The sequence below is a fragment of the Chanos chanos genome, chromosome 5, assembly GCF_902362185.1.
Source record: "Chanos chanos chromosome 5, fChaCha1.1, whole genome shotgun sequence".
In the NCBI taxonomy this organism is placed as follows: domain Eukaryota; kingdom Metazoa; phylum Chordata; class Actinopteri; order Gonorynchiformes; family Chanidae; genus Chanos; species Chanos chanos.
In genome coordinates this window covers 21,638,729-21,655,490 of record NC_044499.1, presented here as the reverse complement: position 1 = coordinate 21,655,490, position 16,762 = coordinate 21,638,729, and the positions used below count along the sequence as shown (strand labels likewise).

General features: G+C 39.9%; 1 protein-coding gene across 1 annotated transcript in view; it reads right to left on the bottom strand.

Annotated features, from left to right (window-relative positions):
• The window catches only part of gpr158b (G protein-coupled receptor 158b), a 39,931-nt gene that overhangs the window by 8,422 nt on the left and 14,747 nt on the right, over positions 1-16,762 (bottom strand). Inside the window, exons 3-7 of the mRNA XM_030774085.1 lie at positions 13,647-13,749; positions 5,659-5,870; positions 5,157-5,225; positions 1,962-2,071; positions 719-957 (exon numbers count right to left, since the gene is read on the bottom strand). Coding sequence (XP_030629945.1) covers positions 719-957; positions 1,962-2,071; positions 5,157-5,225; positions 5,659-5,870; positions 13,647-13,749 — 733 coding nt within the window. The remainder of the gene's footprint in view (positions 1-718; positions 958-1,961; positions 2,072-5,156; positions 5,226-5,658; positions 5,871-13,646; positions 13,750-16,762) is intronic.

The following is a 16,762-nucleotide window of genomic DNA, read 5'->3' as shown; positions in this document are numbered from 1 at the left end:
CTGTGAGAAAGGCGTTTTGTCTATCCCCAGAAGATCAGATCACACATCCTATGCCACAGCTAATAAAGGCCATAAACTCTTATAATCTCCATCTCCCTCATTTTTCCCCTTGTTAGTTTGAGACTGTTGGCGATGCCATTTTTACTTGATCACAGTCCTTGTCATGACCTGACATGAACTGAATATCCGGCATCTCAAAACTGCAGCAGGAGCAAGAAAACTGATCATTATAGTATCAGTAGCTGAACAAAGGCCTTCGTAAGGGAAGGAGCCTCCACTGCCCCAGGTACACCGACTAATTTCAGAGTCAACTCTTACCCCTTTTGATCATGCCTATCAACCAATTGTGATCAACCAATTATTTGTCAATGCAGTTAGCAAGTTAATTCATATGCATAAATATGCATATGGCCTCAAAATGAATCCACATGCCACCCATACAAAGCAAATTGTCGTGGGTCGTTTCTGTCAGTAGGTGATGATCATTTTTGTCATGAATAAAAAGAATATACTTACATACATACATACATATATATGTGTGTGTGTGTGTGTGTGTGTGTGTGTATGTATGTATGTATATATAGTCCATGGAATATTTTCACCAAGCAGTCAGTACAAGGCAAGAAACAAGGTACCAAAGCTAATACAGCTCATCAACAGCCGTAACATAAAACATTTCTACAACAGTACTTAGAGACAGCATTAAAGATGTACCCACCGACAGCCATCATGTAGTCCCAGCGGTCAAGCAGGCACATGCTGAACTGCAGACCCTCAGGGGTGATGCCCACATCAATGAGGGCATGTTGAGTGTCGTGGCTCTGGCACACAGCTGAGGTCCACGCCACAAGGAACCAGCAAACCACCAGGAGGATGATGGCCAGCAGACGCAGGACTCTCCAGCTTGTCATGTAGGGGATCCGTTGGGCCGTACGCGACAGGAACACCTTAAGCACCCTGCATGGTCAGAATGGTCCATCAGGGCAAAGAACAGATAAGGTATTAGTAATCAGCTATTGCTATTGTTTTTTCAAATGAAACTCTCTGAGAAAGTGGCACTCATTTTTAACACAGAAAAATCTTTCACTGAAAGAATAAGTCTCAATGTTCACTTTGTATTAGAAGCTTTGTCTCAGCTCTGTAAATGCCATGATCCTTTGCCATCTGTCCAAAAACTTTTTGCTTGCTCAAGGCAAACTGCAACTGAATCATTATATTGTCACCATTTCTATGTGGTGTAATTCAGATGTGCCTCATTAGCATATTAATTAATTCCATTTTCACAACGTACCATTTTAACACAGGTCAAGTCAAATTGAAATCCCTGTGTTTTCAAATTTGTTTAACTGAAAAAAAGTATGTAAATAGCAGGGTGACCATTACCTCTGATCAGCAAGGCAATTTCACATGGTACAGTCTCAACGCTGGACAAAAAGAGTGTGGACTTCCTTTAGCTGTCAGGACATCATAAGCTAATCTATAACCATAACCCTAACTGTAATCGTTATAGTAATTAAAATACAGCGGATTACCACATGCCATATTCAAGCCACAGAAAACAAAACATACCAGATGTAGTATAACAGGCTGATTTCATCCAAAGAAGGTCACGTCTAAAGTCATGACATGTTTGTTTCATGTTGGTGAAAGAGTTGTACGCAAAGTTAACAACCCTAACTGCAATCAATAATATTGTATTCTCATTCTGCCTTACTTGTAGTATTTTCAAATGAAATTTCATTGTCGAGATTCACTCAAAATGAAAATGACAGTGGAGAAAGGAGAAGCAGATTGCAACCATGTCGAATACAGACATTCTTACAGACACAAGACATAGCAAATATTGATTCTCATCTTTGTGTCACTGTTTGATCTGTTCATTTGTTTCATGGATCAAAGAAGCAAATTCACAGTGCACTACGTTGGGTAATAATTATGGAGATTAACGTTAAAGCACACACCTGTACAGTTTGAGGATTATTGTCCCATAGACTGTGGAAAAACCAAGGAGACGGACCCATCTCAGTAGAATGCAGCGGAATACGCTTGGATGAAAATACAATATCATCACCTATAGAGACAAACAAGCAGTGCAGAAATTAAAAACTACAGTCAAGCAGAAAACCACAGGTTTTCATTTCAATCAAGAAGAGCAAAACTTTTGCCCTAACAGCCAGTAAGAAGGGTCATTTGTCCAAGGGCATCAGTTCCTCATGCCTGTCAGGTTTTAGTATATTATTTGTCTCATGCAGTGAGATAGTCTTCTTTAAGCAGAGTGACGCTAAGACCTCTGCCAGTTCCCATGCTGTTCCATCACTGTGAGAGCTTTTCCAGTTCATTATCACTAGTCATGGGGGTCAGACCTCCCTGAGAAAGAAAGTCATTTTTAAACTCAGATCTGTACGCTCAGTAAGGCACAACCAGTATCTTCTCAAATTCAAAGAAGACGGCTTCATCACTGCTGATAAATAATGTATAAATGTCATACACTACTATTAAGGCAAATTCACTTCTCCTTATATGTGCACTGCACTGCCTTTGGGAACAAACATCCTATAACAAATTTCCTATAGGGGACAAATCCTTTGTTTTTTGTAATTTACCCCAGATTCCCATTGTTGTTCCATTGAAATACTTACGACGAAAAACTGTTCCATGTCAGAGAGTGTTCCAATGACTCATTTTACAACGATCTCATTTACTTCACGCAACTGTTAACTATAGTTACAGTTATCCATTCTCTTTATATTAAATAATATATGTTTTAGTACATGCAGGTTCAGTGGGGTGCCATGCTCAAATTCTTCGTGTTTATGCTCCAGTATTTGGTTATTAGTGTTTAAATCTTATAAACCCTCTTGGCATTTGAACCAACAACCCTTTAATTCCAGTCAGGAACCATAACCAATAAGATGACAAGAAGTTACTTAAAAAAAGAAATTACTTAAAGTTTACTTAAAGTAACTTAAAGTAACTTAAGTAACTTTTCTAGTGTAGCATGGTTAAAAAAAAAAAAAAAAAATATATATATATATATATATATATATATATATATATATATAAAATCAAAATTAAAAACAACTTTTAGTCTTTTCTTGTGCTTGTAAATAAGCTTTAGAGGCAAATATCATGTGTATCTAATGGGACTGAAAGGCGCATCTGCGCTTTTCTCCCCCTGTAGTGCTGTCAGAACAGCCGTCCAGTCAAAAGTAAGTCTGCCAATGTGAAAGCAGGGAAACAGCACCCTTGATATAATCAAACAACGCTTCAACACACTGCCAGCCTCCAGTGAGTAGGAAGATTCAATTTGCTCCAGATCCTGGGCAGGAAGATAAATAGGCAACTGTGCGAAAGGCATCGACCAAGGTTCTTGCATTCATTACATTTACAGACACAAGTGAAAGCTCATGATGCAAAACCGACAACAAGCTGTAACTCAAACATCAAGACAATAATGATGATGTCCTGGGTGACTTTATCTTGTCATGCGGTCATGTTCAAGAGAGAATTATGACACAATGTAAGTGTGTAATATGCGTTATCTAGGGACAGAGTAGGAATGTACACATATTACTTTAAGAATGTGCTTCCTCTTTACAATCCTATTGTTACTATGAAATAACTGGAACACACACTGGCATTTGGATGTTTGTCCTTCCTCTTTGAAGGGCACTGCCTTATGTAGCCAATGTTGTCTAAGTTTAGGGCCATGGTGTGTTATTTTCAAATGAGTGGAAGAAATAGGCCACAGCTGACATGCATTGATGAAGGATGAAGTCTTGGGCAGAAAGAAGCCATTTGGGTTATCTAAAGGAGTAAGCATGTTTGTATAGCCCAGTTCTGAGACAAAAAAGATGGCCTTCATTTCCCCTAACACTCTGCCATTAATTAATCAACAGTCTTATTTTTAACAAGTTGCATAAGAACTTGATGGACTTGTTAAAAATGTATAAAACACCACAGTCTAACAGTGTAGCAGCAAGCAGCAGCACTTGGCAGCGAACATCATGGCAGAAGAAAAAAAAAAAAAAGCCAAAAAAGGTCGTGGGGGGGGCCCTGAGTGCATCTCAGAGCATGCTGTATATATCTGAGTATCTACCCATGTCTTGTAACTCATGAGACGAATGTCTATTTTTTTTGCTCCTGAATTCGACATCAGTACAGCAACCTGCTTGTTAACTTGCTTTAAATCACAAAGCACACGTCTTGCATGCGTCTTGCTCATGAAAGAGAAGTCAGGTTGTGTTGTCTATCTTATGCCTGTCATCAGTTCAACATAAAACACAAAAAAACACCACTCACATCCTGTGCGCTAATTACCCTACCTACACATATACACAGGCTACTCCTCTCTCTTTTCTCTCTTCCCCTCTCTCGCTCTCTCTCTCTCTCTCTCTCTTTTGCTCTGCAACAGAGCTGCCGACAGCTACAGATGGACTGGGGGATGGGATGAAGCCCAAAAATATCTGATCTGATCATATCAAAGAAAAAAAAATGGCAAACTGAAAAACAAAGAGTCTATTCACAAGGAAAAAAACAGCATCGATATAAAAAATCGCAAAGATTTCAAAAAGAAAGCCGTAGGATGAAAAAGGAGAAGATTATCATCAGTATAAACAAACGCTCATCTTTCTGGCCTGGAGAGCCATGGTATTTTTCTTATGCAACCTTAGATTGGACAGACTCAATGTGAATATGGATAGGCTCAAAGCACTTCACTCAGCAACTTGGACTTTGCTTCAGTGACAGATTTTCCAGGATCAGGGGATATGTTCTGGCACTTTATTAAAACAGACCCTAGTACTCGTTCAGATAGGGAAATGAGGCTTTGATGGAAAGAGTTGGACATTTAGGCCTAAACTGAGATTCTGACCATAAAATCTTGCAGTTTTCAAGCTCTCAGCATAACTTCATGATGCTCAAGAGATCAGAGCAATATCCTAATCCAATATCAGAGCAAAGCTGAGAGAAGTGTTGTAGGATGACCTTGGAAAAAGCCAATGGAATTCCAAACAGAGGATTCAGTAGAGGAGATATTTTACTGCTATGCGTGTTGGAGCTGCCTGAGCGCTTGTTATCTATGACATACATCTCAGTTCAGTCAAGGCTGTTCAGAATCATCAAACGAGCTGATGGATCAACAACTTCAAACTTACAGGGAAGTAGAGAAGCAGAGATCCAGACAAAATGGCCTCCAGCAAAATAAGACCAGAGGCTCTGATTCTCTGAAAGAGAATAAGAGAAAGAGAAAAAAAAAAAAGAGAGAGAGAGAGAGAGAGAGAGAGAGAAATTAAACCAATAATTTGTCACAGGCTTCAAATGAAATGAAACCCCTTTGCGGTCTAATTTTGTTCAAGAACCTGCTTTTTAAATCTGCACCCAGAATTAATTTAGAGCAGGCCAAATGAAGTTATCTAAATTGCACACACAGTTTGAATGTGCTGCCTTTTACAGAACATCCTCACAAACTGCTTACCTCATATAGCATAGGGCAAAAATATCTCTCAAAAGTAATTTCAGGACACCCTTCCCCCATGCAGACACACACACACACACTCACACACATACACGCACACACGCACACAGAAAAGTCATATTGCACTTCTGCGTACTATAGGACTAGTTTCTTCAGACTTATAGACATTTGTGGTTTGGTACCTTATTCCGGCGGAAGTTGTAGACCAAAACCATGCTCACGAAGTCCAGCAGCATACACAGGCCCTGGAAGGACACCATAGCCAGCCGCAGTGAGCTATCCTCCTGGGCCAGACAGGGCGTGTCATCCCGACAAAAAGGACAGCCCTCACGACAAGGCAGGCACTTTCCGGAACCCTCCGAGTGCTCGTCGCTATGAGGACCCCGCTCAGTCCCTAGGCAAAGGGGAAAAAAAGGAGATGACTGTCCTGTTGATTGGCATAGATATTTTAGAACTGCAATTAAAAATCTCCCATGGCATGACCAAAGGGGATGCTTGTGGAATAAACTGAAAGAACAGTGTAGCAGAGAGCAAAGTCTGAAAGCATCGGTGACTAGGTTTGTGTTCATCCGACGAGGAGGATAACAGTAAAAAGTAGCACAGTTCACTTGCTGCTGGTGACAAATGAAGCCTGTAACTGTGCATCTGCATGTTCCCACAGACACACTGCACTTACCCAAACTCCACTCGTATGCTCTGTAAACCTCTCTCTGAACAGGTGATCTTCCCAATACACTTATTTCTGTTCTAAAATGTCTAACACTAAAACTTCAGTCATGAATCAAAAGAAAACTATGTTGGGGTGGGCGCCTTATATCATTTCATTTGTATGTACCAGTGTCACCCAATCCCTGATCCAGGCATCAGCAGAACCAGAGAACCCAAGACTCCATAGCTTCAGAGTCACTTGACACCAGCTTATTATCTGCACCAGTTTCTTGTTGTGCCTTATTTTCTCAGGGTTTTTAAGTGCTGTGTCAGTGTAGGTGCTTTGTTTAGTCTTGGCATTTGCTAGTCTCATTGTCTCATGTCCTGCTTAAGCCTTATTCTCTTACACAGAGATTAATGTCCTTACAGCAGGGCATACAGGCCATAGGTGATTACTTTTTCTTATAATGGGCCTTCGGAACTAGTCAAAGACGAACTTGCTAGTAGAGACTTGGGAGCTGATCTTGGAAATTTAATTACCGTGGCCATAAGAATTGATAATCATATTCATGAGAGAAGTGGAGAGCACAGTAGTCCCTGTGAGAATTATGAGTCCTTGGCTAGAGCCCCACTTTCTGCTGAATCATCTCACTCCAGTAGCCCTTCAGACGAGGAACTGATGTGGCTTGGCCGAACCCATTTATCTCTGGAAAAGGGGAGTGGGCGATTGTGAGAGGGGCGCTGGTATTGTGGAGTGGCTGTTCGCATGCGGTCCAATTACCTAAAGCTTCTAGTTATAGACAGAGCTCATTAAGGAGAGGGGGATCCTAATGAGCAGAACTGCACTCGAGCCTTTACACCTTTAACTACCAGCATTACTTATCTGGAATGACCTGTGCTACAAAAGAATTTCTCTCAGGGCTTTAGTGGATAGTGGTACACCTGATCATTTTGTAGACTTGTGATTAACACAAAGACTGCATATACCCTTTAAAGACTGTCTTGTCTCCTGGAGGAATCAAGCTTTGGATGGAAAACTTTGGATTGGTCTGGAATAATCAGGTACCAAACCAAACCTCTGTATTTAACTTTGAATGAATCTCATATTGAAACAATAACTCAGTATCTTCTCATGTCTCTACATGACCATTTGATCCATGGTTATCCCTGGCAACAACACCACAATCCACAGTTCTCCTGGAGCTACAGATCTATCATGCAGTGGAGCTCTTCTTGTGAGAGCAAGTGTCTTTGTCCACCTACTCATTTGGTACAGACGCACAGTTGTCATCCATCTGGTGTACAGCCAGTAAGCCCCAGTCCATCTATCTCTGATGACTCTATTGAGATGTCAAAACTACCTCCTGAGTATCACAATCTAAGAAAAGTGTTCAGTAAAAAGTAAACCTCAGTTCTTTGTCCTCACAGATAGGGGTTTAACGATACATCATAGCACAATACATCGTAATGCATAAATGTGACGGAACACATCGTGTAAGCTGGATGGTTTTGGTCATCAGCTCTAATTATATTGTTGTATTATTATCATCACTAAACATTTTATTTCAAATGTTTAGACATACAAATACATACAAACACCAAACATAACAGTCACTACGTTACAATTCATCAGCGGTGGTAAATAAATATATAAAGTGAAAGTAGTCACCTGTATGATTATTTGTGCTACCAGTGCACAAAGTAATACACCACACCTCTGGCATTTCAGTTGAGGCCCCATGTTTTTTATATGTTTCAGTCATAGACAGAAAGAAGGGGTTTCAGTAGCAGACTAGCAGCGTCAGCATGAAACATAATGAGTGTGGCTGGAGCTGAGATTGAAATCAAGGATGCGCCATGTAATATTCACATAGAGTATATTGGGGATACTCGTTTAATGGTAGTGTTGGGAATATGGCATGGTAACAAGTATTCCTATTAGATGGTTCAGTGTGCTTGATTGTAATTGGTTTGTGGCACCCGTAATTGGAGTTCATCAGCACAGTTTCAGTCTGTGTGAGTGAGTGTGGTTTATCTGCAAGTCAATGAACCTGTTTTTTTTTTTTTTTAAATCCAAAATAAATACTTTGATATATCGCACATCATTCTCCAGAATTAATCAAAGTACATACCGTTCAAAATAAGACATGCCATCCTTCTTTAAATCAGAGGTGTGGCAACCTTCTGGCTTTCCAATCATTGAACAGGAGAATGGCGACAAATTAACTGACAAAACAAAGATGTATGCAAACACTTTAGAAAAACTATCAGCTACACTACTGCTAATACCATGAATACGACACAGCATCTACAATGTCACCACACAACAAACTTTGGTCAGGGGATGTGAGAAAGAAAGTGCTTAAGGCCAAACTTCTTTTGAAAAAAGTTTGCATCCCCATCGCCTCATGCATGTGCAAGAGCACAAGATATCACCAGATCCATAGGAGTGATTATCGCTAAAGACATGAGACCATTCTCGGTACTTGACAACGAAGGATTTTGCCTACTACTTACACTAGAGCTCCAATACAACATCCCGTCACACCCTCACTTTAGTCAGTCTGTATCACCAGCCATGTACAACAAAGCCAAAACCAAGGTGGCAGAAACTCTGAGAAGTGCCTAACGTTTGGTGATGAGGACAGACAGGTGGACATCCAGGGCTGTTCAGAGCTACATTACAGCAATGGCACATGTTACCAATAATGAGTGTGTACTGAAAAGTTTTGTACTCCAGACTCCTCTGCTTTTTGAGACGCACACAGGAACAAACATAGCTGAAGTTTTAAAAAAGGCCGTTTTGGAGTTGGAACTTGAAAGACCAAATGACAGTATTGCTGTCGTTACTGACAATACACGCAACATGGAGGTGGCAGCGAGAGAAGCTGGGCTATCATTACATATCAAGTGTTTTGCACATACACTGAATCTAGCTACCCAGATGTAATGGAATGGTACAAAAAGACAACAATAGTTCAGCATTGTTAATGCATCAAAAATAAATCCATTGTTTTCATTCCAGTGTCAGTTCAATTGATTTTCTTAAAAATATTGTGGATGAATCAAACCATAAACATAGCATTGTGAATTGAATCGAACCGTCAGCTGAGTGTATCGTTACATCCCTACTCATGGATCATACTGTCTGACTAATACTATTGTCCCAGAGGGCACGTTCACTCCCTCAATAGTTCCTGACTTGCCAGCTATGGAGGAGTACATTCAAGATACTCTCAAGACAAGATTCATCCGTACCCCCACCTCACCTGCAAGTGCACTTTTCTTCTTTCTTTTTTTCTTCTGTAAAAATGGTGGTGGCCTTTACCCTTGTACTGATTGGACTGATCGTGGACTGAACAAGATAACAGTTTAGACCTGATATCTCTTGCCTGTAACATCAACCACCTTCAAACTCCTTCAGGAGCCAGTTTTTTAAACTGGATTTGCTCACTGCCCGACCAGGATTAGAGAGAATGACGAGGGGAAAACCACATTCAGCATCCTAACAGGTCATTATGAATACTTGGTGATGCCTTTTGGATGAGCCAGTGCTCAGTGCAGGTCAATGTCTGATCATATTCAATATGTTTGATGAGAACTCTAGCAATAACACAAACATAATGCTTAAATCAAACTTGGAATAAAAGTTTTCTGTTTCTTGAGTTTCTTTTCTAGGATATATTGTCTCCCCTGAGGGCATACAGCTGGATGCAGAGAAGGTCCGAACAGTTATCAGTTGGCCCCAACAAACCATATACAAGCAGGTTTAGCATTTAATTCGTTTTGCTCATTTTTATAGAAAGTTCATTTAGAATTTCAGTTCTATTGCTTCCTGCCCTAACTGCCTTGACTAAGGGATCTCCTTCTCATTTCCATTGGACAGCACAGGCACAGTCTTCATCTGATGAACTGAAGTGAATCTCCAGACCCATTCTCATTCACCCTAACCCATCTCTCCCTATCTTTGTAGAAGCTGATGCTTCAGTCGTAGATGTTCTTTCGTAGAGGTCAGAGAAGTATAACAGTCTCCACGCAAGCGCCGCCTGTTGCTTGTCACCTGTCACCTGCAGAGAGAAACTACAACATGGATAACAGGGAGTTACCAGCCATTAATCTCACTATGGACAAGTGGAAGCATTGGCTTGTGGGGGTTGTTGAGGGGCACAGCATACATTTACAGCCTGGACCAAATTATAATTATTTGACTTACCAAAGAAGCCAAACAATAGAATTCTAAACAAGCTTATGGTCTCTCTTCCTCGGCCATTTTAATTTACTTATCTCCCATGGAGAAGGGTCTATGAATGCAAAGACTGACTCTTTTTCCTAGTTGCATGACTCATCTGAGAGGGATTACGTTTCTGAACCCATTTTTCCCAATATCCAAATTCTGGCTCCAGTAAGATGTTCCACTGTGGACACTGTTTGTGATGCATTATGTTTTGATCCGGATCTGGCGGTTCTCTGTCAGGCTGTCTGGCTGTTCCCCAGGTTGCTACATCGGAGGTGATCCGATGGGATCATTCTTCAAGCTTGTCGGGGCATCCATCAGCCATGTATGTCGGATCTGTTCACAACACAAGTCTAATGTATGGTTTGGGTGGTTTGGGTTGGTCAATAATCTACTATGGAGTTCATCTACAGGACTTGCATGTCCCTTTAATTTTCAGCCTCCATTCTTTGCAGCACAGGATGCAAAGGCTGGGGTTCCACTGACTTAAGGGTTTCCTCTCCAGGTGAGGACACGTTTACAGACAGGCTTGGGCTACTCTGATTCACTCAATTCGTATGAAAACAACAAGCCAACAGCCAGAGACAACCTTTCCTGTGTTTTAGATCTAGCCAGAGAGTTTGGTTGTCAACTAAGCATTAGCCAATGTGGACAGCCCTAGTCTGTTCAAAATTATTCATCAGCTAAACTCAGTGACATCCCGACTAGCCTTACCTTCCTGCATAAGGGTATGTTCTTCATCTCATGTGTCTTCATTAAAACCTGTTTTTACCTCTCCTTTGCCTTGGTGCATTTAAGTCCTCTTTCTATGTCGATACTGTGCTCAATCCTGGCGTTTGCCAGTCTTATTATCTCATGTCCTGCCTAAGCCTCGTTCTTTTGTTACTTAGTTTCTTCATTAATCTCTAGTCTTTGGAGCTATTTTGGATTCTTCTCAAAGAGTGTTTTGAGAATTTAAGTAAGTCACCTCTATTCAAACCCCTGCAGCCTCTGGTCCACCTCTGCAATTGGGTTCCCATATAATCAGCATTACAACCAGAAACTAAACAACCTTGAGCTGTTTCTATGATCATGTGACAGTGCACATGAATGCTGTGATATATGAAGTGTAATTACCTAAAACCGAGATAATCCCACATAGCAAGACCCTGAACTGCTGCATTCTTAAGTAGCCTACTTCGTTTTGTGTTGCTCAATGGTTTGTACCAGTTTCTCCTGGCCATGAATTCCTTTTGATTTTCAGCTGTATCACAATACTTTTTAAACATGTAAAGCAAATATAAATTGAAGTAAATGGCTTATTTTGACTTATAAAACAAACAGTGCAAAGCGGTGAACAGCTTAATTTGACACGTAAAGCAAAAACCGGTAGAGGCCTGAGACAGAGCTGAAGACAGCTGAAAATGGGCGTATTCAGACAAATTTGTTAGTCTCCTTTTATGTAAATCATATCATTTTTTCCAGTGCTGCCATCACTTCATTAAGAAGCTGTGAAAACTCTTTTGAATGCTGATCTATTTTTAGGTCTTTCAATGTGTGTGTGTGTGTGTGCGCGCGCGTGTGTCTATCTATCTATCTATCTATCTATCTATCTATCTATCTATCTATCTATCTATCTGTCTATCTATCTATCTATCTATCTGTCTATCTGTCTATCTATCTATCTATCTATCTATCTATCTATCTATCAGTCCTGGATTTTCACACAATAGTCCATTTTTCAGTCAGTGAGATATGATGTCTTCCTCCTTGTAAACTCTGATATCAGTATGGCAAATCAGATAATCTTAATAAATGATAATCTTAATTAAAATCCAGGCAGCAAATCATACTGCAGTAAACAGCTGTGGATTATGGATACAGTTCAACAATGCACTGTACTGAAATTCTGACTGAATCTAATGATCCACCATTACCATGTTGTCATGGACTATGATCCACCTTTCCCAGGTTGTAGAGCTACTGTCTGCCCTAACCCCCAGTGCTGTCCATATCATTATTACAGCGTAGAGACAGATGACAGCTGGACAGGTTCAACAAAAATGTGCCTCAGTAAGCAACGGCTACCAAACATGCACACACACACTCACACACACACACACACACACACACACACACACACACTGAGAGAGAGAGATACTAGTAAAGCTGAATTCGGGCATGTGCCAGTTGGCAGTCCAGCAGACCCTCACTAATCTCTGGGCTTTTGGGATGTTCCTCCACCTGACTGCCCTCCACTGAGCACTCACTCTGATACCCCAGCTTTAGGCAGAGATCTATCACAGGTCTGACTGCGTGAACTGAATCTGTGCTCTGTTTCTGTGTGTGTCTGGATTGCTGTAAATTTGTCCTTTGTTGAGGATTACCTTCAGTTGTGGGGGAAAAAAGAGGATTTTGAATGTAAAATGCAAAAGTTTGCGGTAAACTTACATTAATTTGGGAGATATTTTCTTTAAGTCAACAGTTTCAACAGTTTACTTTGAAGAGCAAGCTAAAGCACTGAATGACCCAAATGTGGGGTGTGCAACTCACTGTCCATTGACAAGGCTGTTTCTATATTCTATATAAAGTATCTGACTCTGTGTAGTTACTGCTTAGAGGCCTTTGTCATAAGAGTCAGTTTTCTCTTGGTCACCAGTTTTAGACCAACTTGACTGAATAAAAATGTACCACTTTTTTTTGGCATTCAACACATACTTTCACACAGGTTTAGTTCTGCATGATGTTCCATACGAAAAAGCACTATTTACATAATTTTTTATCAAAAGAATATACCCTCATAATTTACTCATAAACAGTAGTTTTGTGAATAATTCATGCAGAACGAAATTGAGGGAAAAAAATGAGTGTAATTATGTGAAAACCATCACAGAATACAAGGTTTTATCTTGTTTGTTGTTCGCACTCTTAAAGAAAAAAAAAGGTACAATGTTAATTGCAGGTACATGAAATGAAACATTGGCAGAGATAGAGCAGCATATGAAATAGTGTTGTTTAGTTTATTGAAAGAACAATCACCACTTGACATGCTGATGCATAAACAGCACCCGCTGGTCCGGTTAATATCGCCATAGAAACGCGTTAACCCTGTAAGCTCTGTTTATAAATACCCGACCAGTTAAAATTAGTGATCCATGCACTGATGAGATATTTTCAGTTCTCCGCACAAGAATCCATCAGAATTTTCCCGTTCACAAAATGGGAAACCTAATGAAATTCAGCACTTGATCCGCATGTGGTGTCATTAACGGCAAAGATATGCAGGGATGTGGAGTCTCTGACACTTACTGGAGATTCCGTTGAGGGCCACCCTGCTGGGATGGTAGAAGCCTCTCTTGCATTGACATTTGTACTTGTCCAACACAAATCCATGGCCCAAGATCGGCTTGCACTGAGAGAGTAACAGAGATACAGAGAGAGGAGAGAGAGAGAGAGAGAGAGAGAGAGAGAGAGAGAGAGAGAGAGAGAGAGAGAGAGAGAGAGAGAGAGAGAGAGAAGCAATTAGTCTCCTTAGACGTATTAGGCTCAGGTATGAGACAGTTCAATATTTGATGTCCTGAAAAGAATTCTCTTGGGGAGAGGAAACTGATATTTCTATCAGTCTGAACACAGCTCATATAAAATCTTGGAAAATTGCCTAGCAGCTTTGTTTACTGAAACATACAAGTTGATTACATAATTCTCAAAATATAATTTCAGCTGTCTTTTTCTGATGATTTGTTGTCTGTACTTTTTGCAGCCCTACACTCAACCTCACTGTCAGATATTGAACAATTTTCCTCTCATCTGTCATTCACTCTGACATTCAGGTTTGATCCAGTTTGATCCAGTTGAATCCCATTCAAACAGTGACATATTAAACCAACCAATAGTCTGTAATAACCAAACATACCACAATGAAAGAGTATAATGTTTGAAAACTCCATACTTGTACAAAAATAAGCCTGCTCATTGTTTAGTTTCATTCAACCCATGCTAAAATTCAAATGTTGAATATTACAGCATAATAAAACTAATTTAGCACTGCCTATACAGTAAAACATACCAGACAATATCATATCCTGGCGTAAAAGGCTCATTAACTAGCGAGGCTGATTTGGATTATTGTTGCTCTTAAGCTATGTGGGAGCATCTGAGGGTATGGAATTCATGGGCTGTTGTTTTTGTTTTGTTTTGTTTTTTTCCTCTCTCTCTAAATGAACCTTGGCTGACCTCATTCTTATGTAAGAGCCTGCTCTTTAATGTGCTTAAGAGATCTCTCATAATAAATACCAGGCGGAGAAGCACCTGGTTTTGGCAAGCATAAAAAAAAAAGAACATAATTAATGTCTAAATTAATCATTAGAGGCTTTTGTATGATTAGACCTTGTGCACAAATTGTGCCTTCAGAGAGAGGGCCACACACCCACCCTGTCAGATGTGCCAGACTGTTTGCAGGCAGTTTTGGGAACACACTTGGAGCGTGTTCTGATGACAATTTCATTAGCTTTCACTCTGGCTCGCTGTCAAAACCTCATCAGTTCGACTGCACAAAACGGTTGTCGCTTCAAGAAACTACATTGTTTTTAGGATACTAAAACTGACTTCCAGTATGTCTAGAGTTAATGCGTTCAAGTCTACCAATAAATACACCAAGGTTTAGGCCCCCTATTTTATCAAGTAATGTATGTAGCCTATGTGTAAAATTCCTATGAACATTTTAATATTTTTGTTGCATTCTCAAAGAACAGCCTTATCCTCCAGCCTGTATTCTTTTCTCTCTTAATCAGGAGAAAGAGACATCCAGAGGTGTGAAGTGGGTAAGGGCTAAAACACAGGCTCTTACTGAGGGCAAATGAAAGTCATTCTCTGACCATGCTGCCAACGTCTGCAGGAAATCAGTGAGAACTGTGTGTTCATTTCATCTCATTGGAGTTACATAGATAAATAGACGGCTGCTTAATTACATGAGCCAGATTTTTTTCAATGGGTTTCCTTTTTTTGAATGCACACCATTAGATGGAAACGTAAATCTACCATGAACACTATTTCTTGTCTATCCTAGGCTATACTAAACAGAGATTTCTCACTCTGTCTTTGCTATCTTTGACACAAGCTGTTTCTGCTATTTGATTGAACATTGGCATAAAAACACAGAACACAGAAACCCATACATTTTCTCTTATTAAATTTGAGGGATAATCCAGGTGTCTCTTGGAGTTAACAGATTCAATTAAATATGTTGTTGGTACAGATGTAATTACAAAATGAGACATTTAAATGAGTTATTGTGGATTCTTAACTGTATATATTGATTAAGATGCCTCACTGAATCTATGCTTAAACAAAATGAGCATTGTTGTCTTAAATAAAAAGTATTCTCTCTCGATTATCCATGATCTAGACACTAGTGTGTTTTTTATTTAACATCCCTGACTCAACATCACAATACAAAATCATTTTTTAATCAGATTAATTATTGCTCCATGTGTACTTCCATGGTACTTACACAGAACATTGCAACTAGTGGGATTCATAGAGGATCCTCCAGCACGTGTCGAGATCACGTCAGCACAACACAAGATGTCTGGGCAAAAGCTCATTGTGCCTGATAAGTATCAGAGGGCAACTGTTGTTTTGTGTGCAGGGTTACACTCTAAGCTTGCACCATTACAGAGAGCAGGATGAGGGAGAAACTCATGGAGCAATCATTTGAGACACAATTCTCCAACAATGTACTTTAAAGGCTGTCTGTCTCAAACCCAAGTAGACTGCAGACCCAAGTAAATAAGCCACTGAGCCACTGTGTGTTCAGACAAACCACACTGGAAATGTTTTACAATTATTGTCCATTTTTTTCTATCCATACTATGGTTAATAGTGCTATCCATATCATTCTCCAGTGTTAAAAATTAAGGATAGCAAGTTAATAGGTAATTGGGAACCAAAGACTAACTCCAGAATGGAACACAGTGTTTTTCGGATCTGAGATGATACACTACAAACTGGTACATACTGAATAAAATAACTTACTGATAAAGTGGAATTACGAACCCATGGTTTTCTGCTACATACAAGAACTGATTTGTTTTCGTTCCTGCTCAAATACTCATGTGGTGACATGTTTGACCACTGGAAAACTACTGAAAGAGAATTTTGAAAACCAATAAAATAAGGCTGCACATTATAGGTAATAGGGCAAAAAAAAGAAATCCTAACTTTATCTGGTTCCTTTCGGGAATTTGGTTTATATTTCAAGTAATTTTAGTCAGTTAATGTCAAGTTGGCATTTAGCAGCTTTGGTTCCTCAATAGTGAAAAACCCTGAGTTTCTCCTTTGAACATGGTAGTGAAGCAGTAGGGAAATTATACACTGAGTTCTAAGTGATCTATAAATAAGCCGAAAGCATTAGACCCTAAATCTGC